Source organism: Panthera pardus, unplaced genomic scaffold (assembly GCF_024362965.1).
Source record: "Panthera pardus isolate Hobbes unplaced genomic scaffold, ASM2436296v1 HiC_scaffold_16, whole genome shotgun sequence".
NCBI lineage: Eukaryota > Metazoa > Chordata > Mammalia > Carnivora > Felidae > Panthera > Panthera pardus.
Window position 1 is genome coordinate 12,318,712 of NW_026526721.1, and position 17,930 is coordinate 12,336,641.

A 17,930-nucleotide genomic window follows, 5' to 3' on the forward strand; every position below is an offset into this window, starting at 1 on the left:
ACCACACATTCCATCCTGCCTTGCAGATTAAACCAGCTGTCAAGCCAGGGTGAAGAACCAGGCGGAGGTCCGCAGCGTGGAAAAGCAAGCCTCACGTTAGAACTCCCAGATGTAAGTAACTCCTCTGTTCTTTCTAGAAAAGTGTGTCTCGTAAGACAGTTATTCATAGCTTCAGAATTTCGGCTGCACTGCAGGCAAGTTCTGCGACCCTTTGAAGAGCCACTGTGGGCGTCCCCGTCTTCTGGCAGAATTTACATTTCCCGAGCATAATGTATACTTACGGTGGCTTTTACCAAGAAAGTGTTTTTTGTTTTGTTTTGGTTTGGTTTCTTTCAGGCTTCCAGGCATATGCATTGCTCTTTATGGAGATTCTGCCTTTCAAAGGAAACGTTTCCAGGGCATTCAGCAAAGAATGAAATGGTCTTCTCATTTAGTCTCTAAACAGATAAATTTACTTAGGGTAATATTATTATATAACAGATATCTCCATGGATCCGGGGCTTGTTGTTTCTATTTAAAACATTTGGCTCTACTTCCCTGTCGGTCTTCAACCGAAATAACAATTACATAAAAGAGATGCTCAGGGGCGCCTGGGTGGCTCAGTCGGTTAAGTGTCGGACTTCGGCTCAGGTCATGATCTCACAGTTCGTGACTTCGAGCCCCGCGTCGGGCTCTGTGCTGACAGTTCGGAGCCTGGAGCCTGCTTCGGATTCTGTGTCTCCCTCTCTCTCTCCCCCTCCCCGACTCATGCTCTGTCTCTCTCTGTCCCTCAAAAATAAATATACGTTAAAAAACTTTTTTTAAAGAGCTGATCTATCATAGCTCTTTTCCTTATCGTGATCCCAAACAGAGAAAACTGGGAACTCTCAAAACATCAGCTTATACTGTTCCTTTGCTCTGTTCTTATGTGACAGGATTACATTTATTGCTTTTTTATACACTGCTCATTGGAAAACGTACGAAGATAAGAAACGAAGTTTAGATGAGTATTAACATGTGGACTCGTTATCTTTTTAAAAAAATTTGTCCTTTTATTTAAAAGTGAAAAAACATATTAAATACTGTACTACAAGGCAAGAAGATGGGGATTTTTTTAGCCAAAACCGGTAATTCTTACACAGTTCTTGTTCATATAGTTCATTCTTTAACAAACATGTTTGGGGCAGGTTTTTTGGGTTGTTTTTTAGCAATAAAAGTGTTGGTGTATACTGAGGAGAGGAAATTATGCATAATATATATAAAAACCTGTCTAGGGGCGCCTGGGTGGCGCAGTCGGTTAAGCGTCCGACTTCAGCCAGGTCACGATCTCGCGGTCTGTGAGTTCGAGCCCCGCGTCAGGCTCTGGGCTGATGGCTCGGAGCCTGGAGCCTGTTTCCGATTCTGTGTCTCCCTCTCTCTCTGCCCCTCCCCCGTTCATGCTCTGTCTCTCTCTGTCCCAAAAATAAAAACAAAACAAAACAAAACAAAAAACCTGTCTTTAAAAACTACCAAAATTATCAGGCCTCATTTGTTTGAAAAAAATTTTTTAATGAAAACAGTGATCTTGGGGAAATTTTTAACTTTTATTTTTAGACCAAATAATGCAGTATGTGTGAACAAAAAAAAAAAGATTCTCATTAAACTTTTTTTACAGAAATTTGGCATTTCTGAAAATAACAGTTTTAATAAAGTATCTATGGAAATGAGTGCTTTCCAACAGCTGACTTAGACTTCCCAATTTTCTTTTTCCATACTAGTATTTTTATTGCTTAATGCTGTTATACTATCAACTTTCTAAAAGAATTTTTAATGTGTATTTATTTTTGAGAGAGAGACCGAGTATGAGCAGGGGAGTACTATCAACTTTTTAATTCAGTGTCCAGTAGATCGTGCCTCTGTGTCAGTGGGGAGAACAGACAAACCACATGGCTCCGTGAGTGTACGATCAAGGGCACAGACATGGGCCTATGTGCCAAGCTGGGTGGGGGCTGAACCCCAGTGATCGGATTAGCCGGGCATAGACCAAGTCATTAGATGGAAAGGGGTTTGCAGTCATTGGTTAACTAGTTCTCAGAAGGTCCTGTGTCAAGGAGAGGTACAGTAGCTACATATTTTAGTTAAGACTTCCCATTGGCTCGCTCTCTGAGGTAGCCTGCCCCCCATATGCAGAAGCAGCACTCAACTAATGTCCTTATTTTTAAAGCTAATTTATAAATGTTCTTTTCAAAAAGTGTTTCTTTTTTTTTTAATATAATTTATCATCAAGTTGGCTGACACACAGTGTATACAGTGTGCTCTTGGTTTCGGGGGCAGATTCCCGTGATTCGTCGCTTACGTACAACACCCGGTGCTCATCCCAACAAGTGCCCTCCTCAGTGCCCATCACCCATTTCCCCCTCTCCCTCGCCCTCCCCCCATCAGCCCTCAGTTTGGTCTCTGTATTTAAGGGTCTCTTATGGTTTGCCTTCCTCTCTGTCTGAAACTATTTTTTCCTCTTCCCTTCCCCCATGGTCTGCTGTTAAGTTTCTCAAGTTCCACATATGAGTGAAAAAAATAATAAAAAATAAAAAAAAGTGTTTCTGAAATGTTTACGCCTACTGGAACTCACTTCATTCATTTTGTTTCCTATTCCCCTAGCATGAGGTTCCTATACACGCTTTATGTTAAAGGGCACAGAGTCTAGTGATAGAATACGAGGCAGTTGTATAGAAACGTGACCCTAGGATGGGAAATAACACTGCAATTTCCACCACAATTCTCTAGAACATGTTTGGCTGTTTGGGTTCAAATTTTAACTTTTTCTTACCAGCTCCGTGACCTTTTGAGTAAGCTGTTTAGCCTCTATGTGTCTCCGTCTTCTGATACGAAAATGGGGCCATCAGGTCTACTTTTACTATGATTTTACTAAGGATTAAATGATATAAAATACATAAAAGTACTTTGAACAGTACCTGGCATGAAAGCAGCAGTCGTTGAACGTTACTATTCATCAATTAAACATATCTATGGTTCCCAATTTCAATGAACTTTTGACACCACATATCTCCCACATTTCTTATTGGGAAGTACGTTGTCTGTCATCGATGACCATTTTCTGTATTTAGCTGGTTTAGTCATGGGAACCCAAGGCTGTGGAGGAGTAAGTGTCGATGCCGAAAAATGTTGATACGGTAAAATGTCTTCTCTACCCAGCAGTCTTAACTCTCGCGGGAATCAAGAGTCGTGTATCCGGCAAGTTACGTTTGAGGTGTCTTGGATATTCAGGTGGAGTTTTCAAGGTGCTGGATATATGAGCATGGAGTTCAGGGAAGAGTCTGGAAGCAGGTTAATCATCAGCATATAGATAATATTTAAGTCCATAGGTTAGCACGCAAAGGAGTGGATATACACAGAGAAGAGAGCCAAGCACTGAGCCAGGGGCAGGCAACAATAACAAGGAGGAAGAGGGGACGCCAGCCAAAGAGAGTGGGAAGGAGCAGCCATTGGTAGCGAGAGAAGCTGGAGAATGGGGTGTCAGGGAAGAACAGAAAGTTCTTTGCTCAAGAAGGAAAGAATAGGCAACCGTGTCGAATACTGGTAAGAATTCAAGCAAGATGAAACCAGGCAACTGACCATTGGATTGGGCACGCTGGAGGGAGGAGTCACTGGGAAGCTGGTGAGAATGGTTTGAATGGAGTGATATTAACAAAAGCCTGATGGGGGTGGCTTAAAAACCTAACAAAAACATGCACAGTCTCTCTGTATGATTACAGATTTGCTCATAAAAAGCTCGTTTTTAGTTTCTTTTATATAGTAGACTGGTGTAGCCCTATAAGAGAAACAGGTTTGAGGGGCGTCTGGATGACTCAGTCGTTTGAGCGTCCGACTCTTGATTTCAGCTCGGGTCACGATCTCACAGCTGTGAGATAGAGCCCTGTGTAGGACTCCATGCTGAGCATGGAGTGTGCTTAAGATTCTCTCTTCCTTTCTTGATGCCCCCTCCCTCGCTCGCATGCGTGCGTGTGCGCTCTCTCTCTCTCTCTCAAATAAAAAAAAGAGAGAGAGAGAGAAACAGGTTGGAGGCAGGCAAGAACCGCCATCCATAGCCCTAGCTACTAAAGTTTCATGAAAGAGGTGGGATCCAAGGACAGTTTAAGAGATGAGGCTGGTTTCTCAGCAGTTGAGAAATACAGAACTCTCCTAGACACAGGGAACAACATAAGCCGCGTGAGGGAAGTACACACACACACACACACACACACACACACACACTCCTTCAGGACTTCTTCCCACAATATTTCCTGATGCCTCTCCCTTCCAGTTTTGATCCATTTTCCATAAAAGGATCACTTCCCACTTGCATCTCCGAATTGCCTGGCTTTCAGGGCCGTTAAGAAAGCCAGAATCTTCTCGCGGCCAGAAGGGCTAAAGAATTCATCTGGAGTCACACCTAGACACCATTTCATGGGTGCTCAGTTTAGCCCAAATTGTGATGCTCAGATGACCCACTGGAGCTCTGCTGTTAGCACAAAAATAATAATCTCCAAGGAGTCGTCAATGAAATCAGGAGGCATTCTTCTCAAAAAAAAAAAACCAAAAAAACAAAACACCTTTTTTATTTTAGAATAGTTTTAGACTCAGAAAAATTGTGAAGATAGCACAGAGACTTCGCATATGCCCCTACCTAGTGTCCCCTGTTATTACATCTTACATCAGAACAGACACATACTTGTCACAATCAATGAACCGATATCGATACATTATTATTGTTAACTAATGTCCACATTTTATGCGGATTTCTTTAGATTTTACCTAATGTCCTATTTCTGCTCCAGGATCTGACATTACCTTTAGTCATTGTTCCCAGGAGGCATTTAAAGACCTTACAAGTCTTTCATGAAAGCGGCAAGGTTTAACTTGCTTATGGTTCCAATATTTGGAACTAAAACCCTAAAGGAAAATTTAATTCTTAACGCTTCTAAGATTGAATATCGTTGGAATGGTTGAATACAGATGAAAGGAAAAAGCGTAAGGCTTCTGTCCTGGGGAAATAGCTCAAGCTACTTTATGAAACCGTCATAATGCACCTCACTGCATGGAAGATATTAGTCCCTTTTTTATTGTTCTGGAAGTAGGTAATTAAAATATTAAAGCTTTGCAGGCTTTTTTTTTTTCTTCTCATCTCTTAGAAAAGGGATTACTCTGACTCATTTTTCCTTGGCAACCTCACACTCGTAATTTGAGCAAAGCGGTCCCAGGTTAGTTTTACAAAACTGGACGCTTGAAGGTTAGCTCTTGGGGGAGTCTGTAGTGGGGGCTATCATAAACCCTCAACGGACAGCAATTAGGGTGATGCCTTCTAATGCTCACCACTATCTGTGAGATCAGTATTTACCAACTCTGCTCATTCTTCCTGTGAGCCCTGGATGGATGTGTAGGGTGAAGTGGAAGGACAGTGATCTGGGAGCCTGACTTGGGGCTCGTGGTCATCGTTCCAGGAGAGTGTGTTTCACCCTGTGTCTCCATCAGATTTACGAGAAGATTCCTAGGCAACTGCAAGCCTACACAGTACTGATCGGTAAAGCCACGGAGGATGGGGATGCCTCATGGGGCTTTTGCCAGATGTCATTCAGTGGCTTTCAGGGAGGACTCACAGGCAAGGCTTAGGATGTTGGGTTCGAATTTCCCATCCTCTTGCCCATACACAAAATCTCAGTATGCTTCCTTTGTCATGGCTAGGCCAGACACCGAAATTCCTGCTAAAGAGGATGCATTTTGCTTGCTGATTTTGGTAACATGATAACACTGCACAATTCCAGGAGGTGGAAGGTAAAAGTGGAAGTAAAGGGTCAGTAGCATGCATCTCTGACTTAGCTAATGTAGGGATTTATAATGTAGGGATACTATAAATATTTATGGAGTGCCTCTATGCATCAGGCACTGTGCTAAGGACTGGGGAAACCACAGTCAACAAAAAGACCAGGTTTTTGCCACATCAGAAACCTGACTTACACAGCATACCGACACCAAGGGGTCCGGGATCCGATTAGCAAACGATGGGTGAAATCAACACCCAGTTGAGCTCAATGCTTTCAAAACACAAAATGCTTTCGTTTGTTCAAGTTGGCTCTCAGGTCCATTTCCATTATTGAATACATTTAATCTAAAAGCAGTAATCAACTGATCCTTGAAGGAGTCCTGGCTTCACCAACCACTGGGCACAAATAAGTTCAAATGCACATTAATAGCTTGCATTTTGCCGATTTGTGTTTCCACCTCCCTGATACAAAGCCTTGCCTCCTTCCTACCTCTGTGTCTACACAATAGAGCCCCCAGGAATGTCTTACATATGCTCAGAAATGATCCCTTCACTTGATTCTGTCCCCAACCACCATTGGATGGTGACTGTCCCTTGCCTTAGCCATGGGGCTCCCCACTGATCCACTGCCCAAAGAGGAGTGACCAGGGGCACTCCCATCCATCCTCCAGGGAAGGCCAAATGGTGCTGCTTGTCCCTCCTTCCTCATCGTACCAGAGCTGTCCTGCACTCAGTGCGCAAGTGGGGGGAACGACTCTGTCCCCAGCCCGGTGTCGTCACCCAGATAGGGGCCACTCGTGCCCCACATCTCAGGGTTCTTGAGAGCTGTCCATGCAGCCTCTGCCTGAGGCTCCACAGGACTCAGCCCGTGGCATTAATTAGTCTGGGCTGAGAAGAGACAAGTGCCATCCTGTCCCTCCACTCAGCCCTGCCCCAGGCCTTCACACACCGTCTTCACGCTTCCTTCTTTTTTCCTCGACAGGTCCACACATGCAAATCACCACCTGGATACAGGCCCCCCTCGGAATTCATGAGACGTGTCCAGATGCCTCATTTATGCTGGGCTGGACCCAATGCAGCATGACTACTCTGGACAGTTTTGAGCTTGGTATTTCAGAAAGCCAGTAATGGAGGTTGGGATAGAGTTACCCCAAGAGCTTCCTTATGATCCAGTCTAGTGAGAGTAGTAAGACACAGGAAACAATTAGCAAACACTGCAGGGCTGTAAATAGAGTGGCTAGCGTGTTTTAAAAAAACTTTTTTAACATTTCTTTTTGAGAGAGAGAAGCAGAGTGTGAATGCGGGAAAGGCAGAGAGAGAGGGAGACACAGAATCCAAAGCAGGCTCCAGGCTCTGAGCTGTCAGCACAGAGACCGACGCGGGGCTTGAACTCACGCATCACGAGATCCTGACCTGAGCCCAAGTCAGATGCTCAACCGACAGCCACCCGGGCACCCCTAGTGTGTGTGTTTAGTCCAAAGGGTGGTTTGATATGGGTGCTTTGTAATTTCCTTATATTCTCTATATTAGTTTCCTATGACTACCTAACAAATTTCCACAAGAAGAAATGTATTCTCTTACATTTCCGGAGGTCAAAGTCCAAAGGCAGGCTGACTGTGCTAAAGTCAAGGTGTCGACAGGGCTCCTTCCTTGGGGAGGCTCCAGGGGAGAATCCATTTCTTGTCTCTTGCAGCTTCTAGAGTTTGCTGGCGTTCCTTGGCTTCCAGCCATATCGCTCCGATCTCTGTTTCTGTTGCCACATTGCCTTTTTCTCCTCTGTCTCCTCCGGTTTCCTCTTAGAAGGACCCTTGTGATTACATTGGGCTCACCCAGATAATCCAGGGTCTCCCCATCCCAAGATCCTTAACATAATCACATCTGCAAAGTCCCTCTTGCTCTGGAAGGCAAGATTCACAGGTTCTAGGAATTAGGACACGGACACCTACAGGGGCCCTTACTCAGCCCCCACCGTATCTACCAGGGATAAGAAGAAACCAGAAAGCAAGTGTTTTGATCACAGTCCATACCCTGCTGCCCCACTGAACAATTTAGAAATGGGAATTGGACACTTACTTCAATTGACCGGTTTTGCTCACTAATGATTGCAAGCCCTCCCGTTCCCCAGAATCGCAGAAGGACGTTTGTAAATCGAGTTGTTGTTTGTTACAGGACAAATGGGGCAAAGAGGCATTTTTGCTTTATGTTGAGCCTGTCCTTTATTCAAATGTTTTGATGTAAGTAGTGCATTAAATGTGCCAGTAACTTTTAAATTTCTTTGGGGTGGCTTTTGGGATGCCCTGACAGAGCATGCTAATATATCCCTATTATCATTATGGTTCCGACCTTATAAAATATCATAGTTAGTAGAGTACTAAGTACCACGTATATGTAAGCATACTTACTAGTAGTAACAGTACTCATGGACAGACTCTACATTTCCACGTGCGTCCTGCTACACTGACGTTATATCCTGGTGTAGTAGGTATTATCATCCCCGCGCCATGTTGACAGAGACGACTCCGCAAGTCATTTCTGAGTGGCCCGCAATATACAGCGAGTTGAACACGAACCGTCACAAAAATAAAGCGTGGTGCTCTTGAGACCCGAACCACACACTTGAGGTTAATTTTGCCTACATGCCAACTTATGGAGACGTGAACTTTATTTCCTCTTTCTCTAGATGAGGAAATAAGTCAGATGATAGCGGACAGTTTTGCGCCCACTGTATAAACCCAAGGAGATGCGGATCATACCAGGATCACGGTGAATCCTGTGTCGCGCCTCTCACTGTGAACTGTGTAAGTAAGGCCCAGGGGCAGGAAGAGCCCTTCATCAACAGGGAGTGCACAAGGCGGTGTCTTCAGAGGCAGACACTCGGGAGGGCGTGTGAAAATGCAGTGGCTCATAACACCAGGGCTGGGGGTGGAATACGAGGAAAGAAAAGATAACACTTACCACAGTAAGGAAGCGCTGGGGAGAGACCCAAATTCATGTCCCTTTCAACATTATAAGCTTTGGACTATTAAACAACAAAGCTATCCCTTCTCTTGTAAATATCATCTTACATAGGGGCGCCTGGGTGGCTCAGTCAGTTAAGCGTCTGACTCTTGACTTCAGCTCAGGTCATGATTTCACGATTCGTGGCTTTGAGCCCTGCATCAGGCTCAATGCTGACAGTGCGAAGGCTGCTTGGGATTCTCTCTCTCTCTCTCTCTCTCTCTCTCTCTCTCTCTGCCCCTCTGCCCCTCCCTGGCTCTCTCTCAAAATAAAGTAAACCTAAGAAAATAAATATCGCATTACGTAGCGTGTATCTGTAACCTACCTCCTGCGGTGCATTTGTGAGACAGAGCCAAAGAAAAGAAAAATGCCCCAAATCCGTTTTTTCTCAAAGAGCTTCTCAAGGTCCTACACCTAGAGTGTCCCCGCGAGCATCTCATGCACAAATGCAGAGTAGGCAGGACGTTCTCCTTGGCCTGCCTGGGAAGGGTGATTGCACAGCCACAGACCAGTGGGAACTGGCCCCGGGAACAGGTGATCCCTCAGCTCTGGTGTCCTCAAGAGGAGTCCCCACCCCACAGACTCCCAGACTTCCTATTTAATCCTTGCCATCCCTTTAACAAGGCACAAGTAGGAATAAAGCCTAAAGGGCAAATACGCTCGGGCAAGAATATGTTTATGTAAATCCAGATTAAGGCTTACCCAAGTGCCCTTAGACCCCTATGTGAGAGGAGGATTTTAGCAGCAGGCATCTGAAAAGAGTGGATAAGCCTTGACCAAGGAATTGAGATGAAGGCACAGCAAGGAGCCCCTGGGGACAGGAAAGATACCGTGCCGACTCCGTAATCTCGCCTGTAACTTATCTTGCCAGGAGCTGCTCTGGCTGCCGGTCTAAGGAAACCACCCAGAGGCCCCTGGCTCAGAAGATGAGCTGTGCCTTTCCGGCGAGGGGCAGGGGCAGGGTGGGCATCTCGAAGAGCAGAGCCCCAGGCAAGCCATGTCGGGATGCTAAGAAGGAAACAGGGACCGCTTTCCCCATACTGTTCCCTCGGGATCTCCTGCTTCCCGCGCACGAGGACCTTTGTCCTCACCCTTGCCTCCCTCATCCTCCCCTCTTTGGCCGCCCCACCCACCCCAGGATTGGAGACACAGACACAGATTTATCCAGGGAGGCTGGAGCCAGGAGTCAGCAAATGGAGAGAGGTAAACCCTCAAAGAAAATACGGAAGTGTTCTCTTACTTAGAACCCACTGTGCTCTCTCTGTCTCTGTCTTCCAGTTCATCTCTGCCTGAATGACCTTCCTGACGCACAGAACTAAATAGGTCTCCCCTGCTCACAAACCTCCAGCGCCTCCTTTTTGCCTCTCTCTGGGGCCTCCAAAGGGGGTGTTTGCGGCCAAGGGAGTGCCCAAGCTAAGCCAGTGGGTTGAGTTGAAGGTACTCAAGTCTCATTTTTATTTTTTTGTCTCAGATTAAAAAAATTCTACTCTCTGTGTATGACTCACAATGTAGATAATATATCAATAGGGTAGTTGTAATGCTTTCATAAATAAAAAGTTACATCTCTGGAAGAGGGCTTTTTGTTTTTTTAAGTTTATTTATTTATTTTTGAGAGAGACAGAGAGAGTGATCGGGGCAGGGGAAGAGAGAGAGAGAGGGAGAGGGAGAATCCCAAGCAGGCTCTGCGGTGTCAGCACAGAGCCCAATGTGGGGCCCGAACTCACAGACCGTGAGATCATGACCTGAGCCGAAACCAAGAATTGGACACTTAACCGATTGAGCCACCCAGGCGCCCCACTGGGGAGAGGTTTGTTTTTTTTAAGTTTTTATTAACAGGGTGAGAGTCAGAAGGGTTTGAAGACTAAACCCCTGATCTCGGGGTTTGTCCTAACCCTGCCTTGCCTGCGCTCCAGCTCATGGGCCCCAGAGACACCAAGGGCTCAGTTTCTGAGGTTTTGCTCGAGGGACCCTTCTAGCTGCAGCCCTTTCCTTTCCCTTCCCCCAAGCCCTTCTCTGCTGGCCCTAAAGCACCCTGTTGCGAGTCTTTCCCTGTCCTTGTGCCCAACACTGGCTCCATGTCATTAATAAGCACTCACCAATCACATTGCCTTTTAATTAACTGCCTACTCGGGCAGTTAACTCCTTGGGCAACCCATTCGACCCCTGGGGTGAGCGAGGCCATCTCATCCGGTCTCGGTGTTAGCAACACTGGGTACCTTTGTGATCAGATACACTTCAAGAGTAAGGTCTATGTTTCGCCAGGTGGGATACACCCAGAATTCCAAATTACCTCCTTGTCTGGAAGTTCTCTCCTGTTCGCCCCCTCAGAACCTTCAAGGAGTTTTGCAGAAACACGCTTGGGGAACCGCGTTTGTGAGACATCCTTGCCTAGCTCCCCAAGTCCTGGCTTCCAAGTGGGTTTCTTTGAAGTGCCTGGACGCTGGCTGTCTTCTGCCTTTCTTCCTGTGTCTGGGGTCCAGATTTCTCTTTCAGGCCCTCTGCTTCTTGCTGGAGCATCTCATCCGTTTCTGGTCCTTATTGGCCCCAGTTGCTTCAACCGAGACTTTTCCCTAAGTGCCTTTCCCCTGTCAAAACAAAACAAAAACAAAAACAAAAAACACTTTTAATTTCAAATTAAACTCACTTCTGAATTAAAAATGGGAAATCACGCTGAATTGCTAGTTGCTGTTAGAATTTGGGGAATACCATCATGGTTTTCCACAATTGTATTTTTTCTCCTTTGTGTTGAGACTATAGAGTTCAAACCATCATTATTCAAGACATTTCAAATCTGTTTTGGGCAAACGGTCCAAAGGCTCTCCTCCCACCGACACACGATCTTCTTACTAGTAATATCTTCTTATAAACAGAACTAGTCCAGTTTGAAACGTTCCTCTTGGAGCCAAGTATAAACATTATCTAAATGTTGGGTGTAATCCTAGACTGAGAAGGAATCTGTGTGGAATTTGTTTTGAAGTAACTGATGTCTGTATCTGCTCACTTCAGAAGTCTTTGCTTTCGTGCAGCTAATTGCTGGCAGTAATTACTACCGAGATTTCTTCAGCTGTGACATAAAACTAATATTTGAACTGATCTGAATAGTAGCTCTCGTTTTTCGACATGTTCGGTGATTTAAAGGCTCCAAGATTTAATGAGCGCACACGGTGTTTCACATCTTGCCTGAAAAATTTAGGTGGATTGAGACCACCTCGGTGTTTGTGATGGCTGCATAAAGCCACGTATTATGCTTGCCAGAAATTCCTAGTGCCCACCGATACCCACGTCGTCCTCTCCTCCCTTGGCACAGTGCCGGGCCTCGTTTCCAAGCTGCTTGCAGAGAGGGGGTGCCGCGTGGCTGAGTTCTGGTCAGTGAAAAGCCCACAGAGGATCCAAAGGCCTGGGAGATGATAGAGCCGTGGATGAAAGCTTGAGCCCCTACATGACCACGTGGAGCAGAGCACACCCTCCCCACCCCCACCCCCCACCTCCTCAGTGGCCTCAGACTATAACATAGGGAAGAATCAACTTTTCCTCTAGTTTCACTACGTATTTATTCATTTGTGGGCAGAATCCAGCATAACATAAACAAAATGGCACAGATACGTCACATTGCCTCTGCCCCTTACTAAGCCCCCGCCCACAGTGGTGGGGGACGGGATCGGGGAGGGGACTCCTCTTAGGACACAGGAGGCAAGCCCTGATGATGGGCACACAACAAGCTGGGGTACTAAGAAAATGATGAGGCAGAGCAAGTCAGAAGGCTCCCCCCCAACAGGACCCCTCCACTCCCCTCTCCCACCAGCATCCCCATAGCCCATCGGTCTCTCTGTCCTACTTTTGTTTGGTTTCTTTTTTATTAATTTTTTTTTTAATGTTTATTCATTTTTGAGAGACAGAGAGAAACAGAGCGTTGGGGGGGGGGGGGAGGGAGGGGCAGAGAGAGAGGGGGACACGGAACCGGAAGCAGGCTCCAGGCACTGAGCCCGACACGGGGCTCGAACCCACAGGCCGCGAGATCATGACCTGAGCCGAAGTCGGATGCTCAACTGACTGAGCCACCCAGGCGCCCTCCTCTGTCCTACTTTTGGATGTTTCAAATTCTGATCGCCCTGTGCTAACTACATAGATAACTTTTTCTTTTCTTTTTCTTACTCAGGAACTATTCCCCTCCTCAGATACTACCTCTTCTGTGAAGCTTGTTATGACATCTTCCATTTGCAGGCGAAGTTAGGTGTAGACTCAACACCCCATACAAAATGCTATTATAGTGATTATCACACACCATGCCCAGCACACAGCAAGGACGCAACAAAGGTATATTGAATGAAGGGGGGGGGGGGCAAAAGATAGTTTGCCCAATGTCAGCATACTCTTCTCACTGCTTGTTACAGAAATCCAATTCAGACTGGTTTGAGTAGGGGGAAAAAATTTTTGGCTCACTTATTTCAGAAATCAAAGAAGGATGTCAGTCATGGCTTGATCCCGGTGTTCGAAAAAGTTGTTAGAAATGTCTCTGCGTTTCTTGTCTGTTCTCCTCTGTGTTGGCTCCATTGTAGGGCAATCTCCCCCTTCTGGAGACAAGACAGTCACCAGTAGATCAAGATTTCCCTTCTAACAAGCTGAGCAACCCGCAGAGGAAAACAACAGTTCCTTTCTCCATGGCACCACGCCCATTATGGTCAGGGGCACAGGAAGGAGCAGGGACAGTGTGATGTATCTGTGCCCATTCTGCTGATGCCATGCCGGAATCTGCCCACAAATGAATAAATACACAGTAAAACCAGGGTGTTCACAATCCACATTCAACAAATCTAAAGAGAGAAGTCCAGGGTAAAACCGAAGGATAAAAATGTCCAACTAGCATCTTTTTGGAAACCCTATAGGCTTGTTACCAGGAATATTTGTCCTACTTTGTAAGCCATCACCAGGCCTCATGCATCCGGCCTCCATGTTCCAGCCTTTGAACTCCCTGATACCCAGAAGGCAGGGGCCACCCTGAGATCCAGCCAGGGACTTGACTGCAGGGCCGGGAAGAGGTGCTGCTCACAAATCTTTTATGATCTCTAGTCTCCCCTTGTTTCAGGAAAACAATGTCTATTTCCCTTCCTACCTCTTTTCTTCTTCCATGCATGCCTCTGAATGGTATCAGCACCTGGAAAATGAAGCAGACACTTTTCTCACCAGGTTCCAGGCTTGTGGATAGACCCTTTTTCACCTCCCTTTCCCCTCCAGGCTGAGATCAGAGCAAGCCAGTGGTGTCGATGACAGCTTTCTCAGTTCTGATATGAAAGCGTTACTGGGGCATGAAGTCCTAGAAACAAACCTCCAGCGGAATCGAGGACAACCGATCATCTAAAATTATCTTGTAATTAATAAGTTAGTCACTGCTCCTTACTAAGTGGGGTAGTCACCACCACATCCTAAAACTATTTAAAACCGTTAAACCTTGTGTTCAGGAAGAATGCTGGCTCTATGGGAGCATTTCTCAAAGCCCTTTGTTTTATGACAAAATGCACTAACGAATACATCCTTTAAGAAAACCCTGTAACAACTTCAAAGTCAACACAAAGCACTATATAAAGCACCTTATTCAGTCCCCCAAATGGACTTTAACCTATCTCTCTGCTGCGTTCCTATAACCACACGTACATTCAATAGGGCCTTTCTCAGTCCTGCCCTATTTGTCTTCCTCTTCCGCTTATGAGCCCTTGGAGGGCAGGGTACAGGTTTTGTTCATCTTTGTGCCTTCTGCTCGGCCTTGGCACATGGCCCGTGCTGAGCCCCACCCAACTCCTGCCTTTGCCTCCCTCTCCTCCCCGCTGCCGCAGGCCCTTGGTCCTCACACGCAGGCCTGGCCCGCCTTGGGCTCTGGAAGCAGAATCAAGTCGCTTAGAACCCAACTTCCATAACCTCGCTGTCTTCTGGGCTGTATCCCCAGAGCCAGCAAAGTGCCTGCCAGCTAGTGAACTCTCAGTAAACATTTGCTGAGTGAATGAATGAATGAATGAGTGAATGAATGAATGAATGATATTATGATTCCTGTGAACCAGTGTCTTACTTTCTGTTCAAGTTTACTTAGCTGAGCTTATTTTTGGTCTCCGGCCACCTGCTGACGAACGTGTGCTTCCTCCCTGTCCACCTGACCCCGGCATTTTTAGCATTGCCTCCCTTGGATTTCTCTTTGCCTTGCTTTGCCACCTCAGGGCCTCATCTTGCACCCTAAGTGTTGCACGTCTGCCTCACCTCTTTCCTGCTGTCACCACCACCCTCTCTGGACACACGTTCGGCTCCTCGGACTGACTCGTCTGTCCCTCCGCAGCCTTCCTACGGGGGCCCTGTCACCAGCCCTGGACTCTCTGAGCCAGAGGCCTCATTCCAAGTATTTTTCCAGATGCATGGTGATTTGTACATGCAGATGGACTGAACTGTATCTTTGGCCAATTCGTATTAACTGAATTGTATCTTTGGTCTTGTATCTTTTGGTCAGCCATCAGCTAACTCAGGGGAAGTGTAATTATTCTTATTTTAATTTTTTTTTAGTGTTTATTTATTTTGGGAGAGAACGAGTGAGTGGGGAGTGGGGGGCAGAGAGAGAGGGAGAGAGAGAATCTCAAGCAGGCTCTGCTTATCAGAACAGAGTCCCCCATGGGGCTCTATCCCACAAACTGCAAGATCATGACCTGAGTTGAGATCAAGAGTCAGATGCTTAACCAACCAACCGAGCCACCCAGGAGCCCCAGGAAATGTAATTATTCTTGCAAGACTGGAACCTGGAACCCTATTTCATAACGTGTGTCTCATTCCAACCTCACCAGAAAAGAATACCATGCATCTATTATATATCAAGTACTTAGGCCATTTTCCTCCAAATTGGACATTGATGTTGCTCCTTAAACTAAGCAGGGACTTATCTTGTTTAGGTCATTTAACAGTGCTGATATATTGCTTAGTTTTGGAGCCTTACACTAAGTTACTTGATAAAACCAATTTATAACAGGTGTTCTGGGAAAGGAGGCAATGAAAAGTTCATTGCAATTAACTGGCATGTGATTAGTGTTTTCATGGTCTATTAACACGGTCAAATCTACTCTAATACTCATATTTCTGGGAGACCAGGAAAGTATCAATGGATCTATAAACAGATTAATATGATGGGGGGGGCATGTTTGTCTAGTTAGAAATTAAAGGTTACCATTAACTAAATGTTTCGCTGGTATGCATGCTATGTTGTTTCACAGGTAGCACTTGGATAGCTGAGTCCATCACGGAGCTGCTGGTCTCCTGAATTCCAGGAAGTCAGATATTGAGGGGAGGAGGGAATGTGCACGTTTAAGGGGTCGTCGAGTACTCAATACAAGTAACACGATGTTTGGTGAGTGTGCACGCTCAAAGCACCACAGATCCCTGGTGCACCCAGACAGGCGCACTGGGTCTCCTCTCTGGCACCCCATCTTGTTGCTGCTGGTGTGTCAGTCTCCCAGCAGACATCACAGGGAGTTTTATGCCTCACACGGGTAGGCTGGCCACTGCCTGTCACAAGGCTCTGAGAAAAGATCATTTCTGCACTTGGGCTCCACTCAGGCACTTGCGTTGCCTGCCTTTGATAGAACCACAAGAGAGAAACGCTTGTGATGGATTATTTAGGGGGGTCCATTCCCCTAACCTTCCTATTTTTTTAAGCAACCTCTACACCCAACATGGGGCTCAGACTCACGACCCTGAGATTAAGAGTCACATGCTCTACGAACCGAGCCGGCCGGGCGCCCCATGACCCGCATATTTCTAATGACAGCCTGCGATAACACAGCTGCGTATTTGTCTTTCAGTTGAGTTGCAATGAACTGGCTCACGAGGGGAGACACAACCTTGCGGGCCCACGCTGAGACAAGAATGGCCCCACCTTCTGGGCACAGCCTCCTGCTGACCAGCGCCCTGGGCATCCTTGTCCTGGGTTGCTTCACAGGGGGTCAGAGGAACAGCACTCTGATCTTCACGAAGGAAAACACCATTCGGAACTGCACTTGCTCCGCGGACGTCCGGGACTGTGACTACACTTTGGCCAACTTGATGTGCAGCTGCCACACCGTCCTGCCTTCCGCGATAGAGCAAACCAGCTACGACGACCGACTGACCGTCTGGTTCACAGATGCATCTGCACTGGGCCTTCTGCTGAACTTCACGTTGGTCCGGGACCTGAAGCTTTCTCTGTGCAGCCCCAACACTCTCCCCGCCGAATACCTGGCTATCTGCGGTCTGGAGAGGCTTCGGGTCAACACCGAGGCCAGGCGGCCGTTGCCAGAGCAGAGCTTACTCATCCACGACGGCAGGGAAAGTGAACCCGGAGAGAAGCCCGCATGGTTACCCGGAGGCCGGCATACGTGTATGTGTATCTCATTCTTAGATGTGGCGCTTTTCAACGGGAATTCATCCTTAAAAGCATACAGTATAGAAAACGTTGCCAACACCACCAACCATTTCCCCCACTTTTCTTACTTTGAAACCTTCCCAATTTTGAGCAACCAAAGCTATGTTGTCACGTTCATTTACTAACGTCGTCAAAGGTTCCAACCGCCAGGAACTTTGGCAAACTGTGGAGAACTTGAAAAGGAATCTGGGAACCAGGCCATGGGTATCCTTACCTTCAACTTCACCTGTCTGCCCAGCCCCCATTCACATATACACAGCCCATATACACAGCTAGCCCTCTCTGCTCCGCTCTGAGCCCAACCATGGGAGCTGTTCAGAAAAACAAAATAAATAGAAAGAAACAAACAAAAAACAAACCCCAAAACACAAAGCAAAAAAAAAAAAAACAAAAAACAAAAAAAAAAAAAACCTACTTCAGTCCAGAACATCTTGTGAGCCAGCTAGAGGCCAGGCCCGGGCTCCCAGGGGTCTGGGCAGAAACATCAGATGGGGAATGGAGAAAGCAGGCCACGTCAAGGACTGCTTAGCGGGACTCAGCACAGGGGATGACGCCCCAAGGAAGATATCTTCCTTCAAAACACTGCCTTAGTTTCTTTTCTCTTGCTTCGTTTTGTTACACTGGACTGGAATTCCCCTAAGAAGAGAACGCTAGATTTCAGATGCTTCAGGACTATGTGTTCCACAAAATGATTTGGTTCTCTTTAGACTGATGTTTTCCAAAGACCTTGCT

At 46.4% G+C, this 17,930-nt stretch overlaps 1 protein-coding gene and 1 long non-coding RNA gene across 3 annotated transcripts in view; one reads left to right on the top strand and one right to left on the bottom strand.

Moving 5' to 3' along the window:
* Positions 1–17,619, top strand: CUNH21orf62 (chromosome unknown C21orf62 homolog). 2 transcript variants are annotated; one of them, XM_019420216.2, is made up of 3 exons: positions 31–111; positions 8,457–8,574; positions 16,600–17,619. In XM_019420216.2, the coding sequence occupies exon 3, from the start codon at positions 16,610–16,612 to the stop codon at positions 17,321–17,323; it is 714 nt and encodes a 237-aa protein (XP_019275761.2). In that variant the 5' UTR covers positions 31–111; positions 8,457–8,574; positions 16,600–16,609; the 3' UTR covers positions 17,324–17,619. The 2 variants fall into 2 exon arrangements, with proteins under 2 accessions (XP_019275760.2, XP_019275761.2); XM_019420215.2 differs by lacking the exon at positions 8,457–8,574 and having other exon boundaries at positions 1–111.
* The window catches only part of LOC109249706 (uncharacterized), a 26,375-nt gene continuing 15,796 nt past the window's right edge, over positions 7,352–17,930 (bottom strand). Inside the window, exons 2-4 of the long non-coding RNA XR_008422422.1 lie at positions 17,614–17,834; positions 11,064–11,358; positions 7,352–7,673 (exon numbers count right to left, since the gene is read on the bottom strand). This is a non-coding gene — a long non-coding RNA (uncharacterized LOC109249706). The remainder of the gene's footprint in view (positions 7,674–11,063; positions 11,359–17,613; positions 17,835–17,930) is intronic.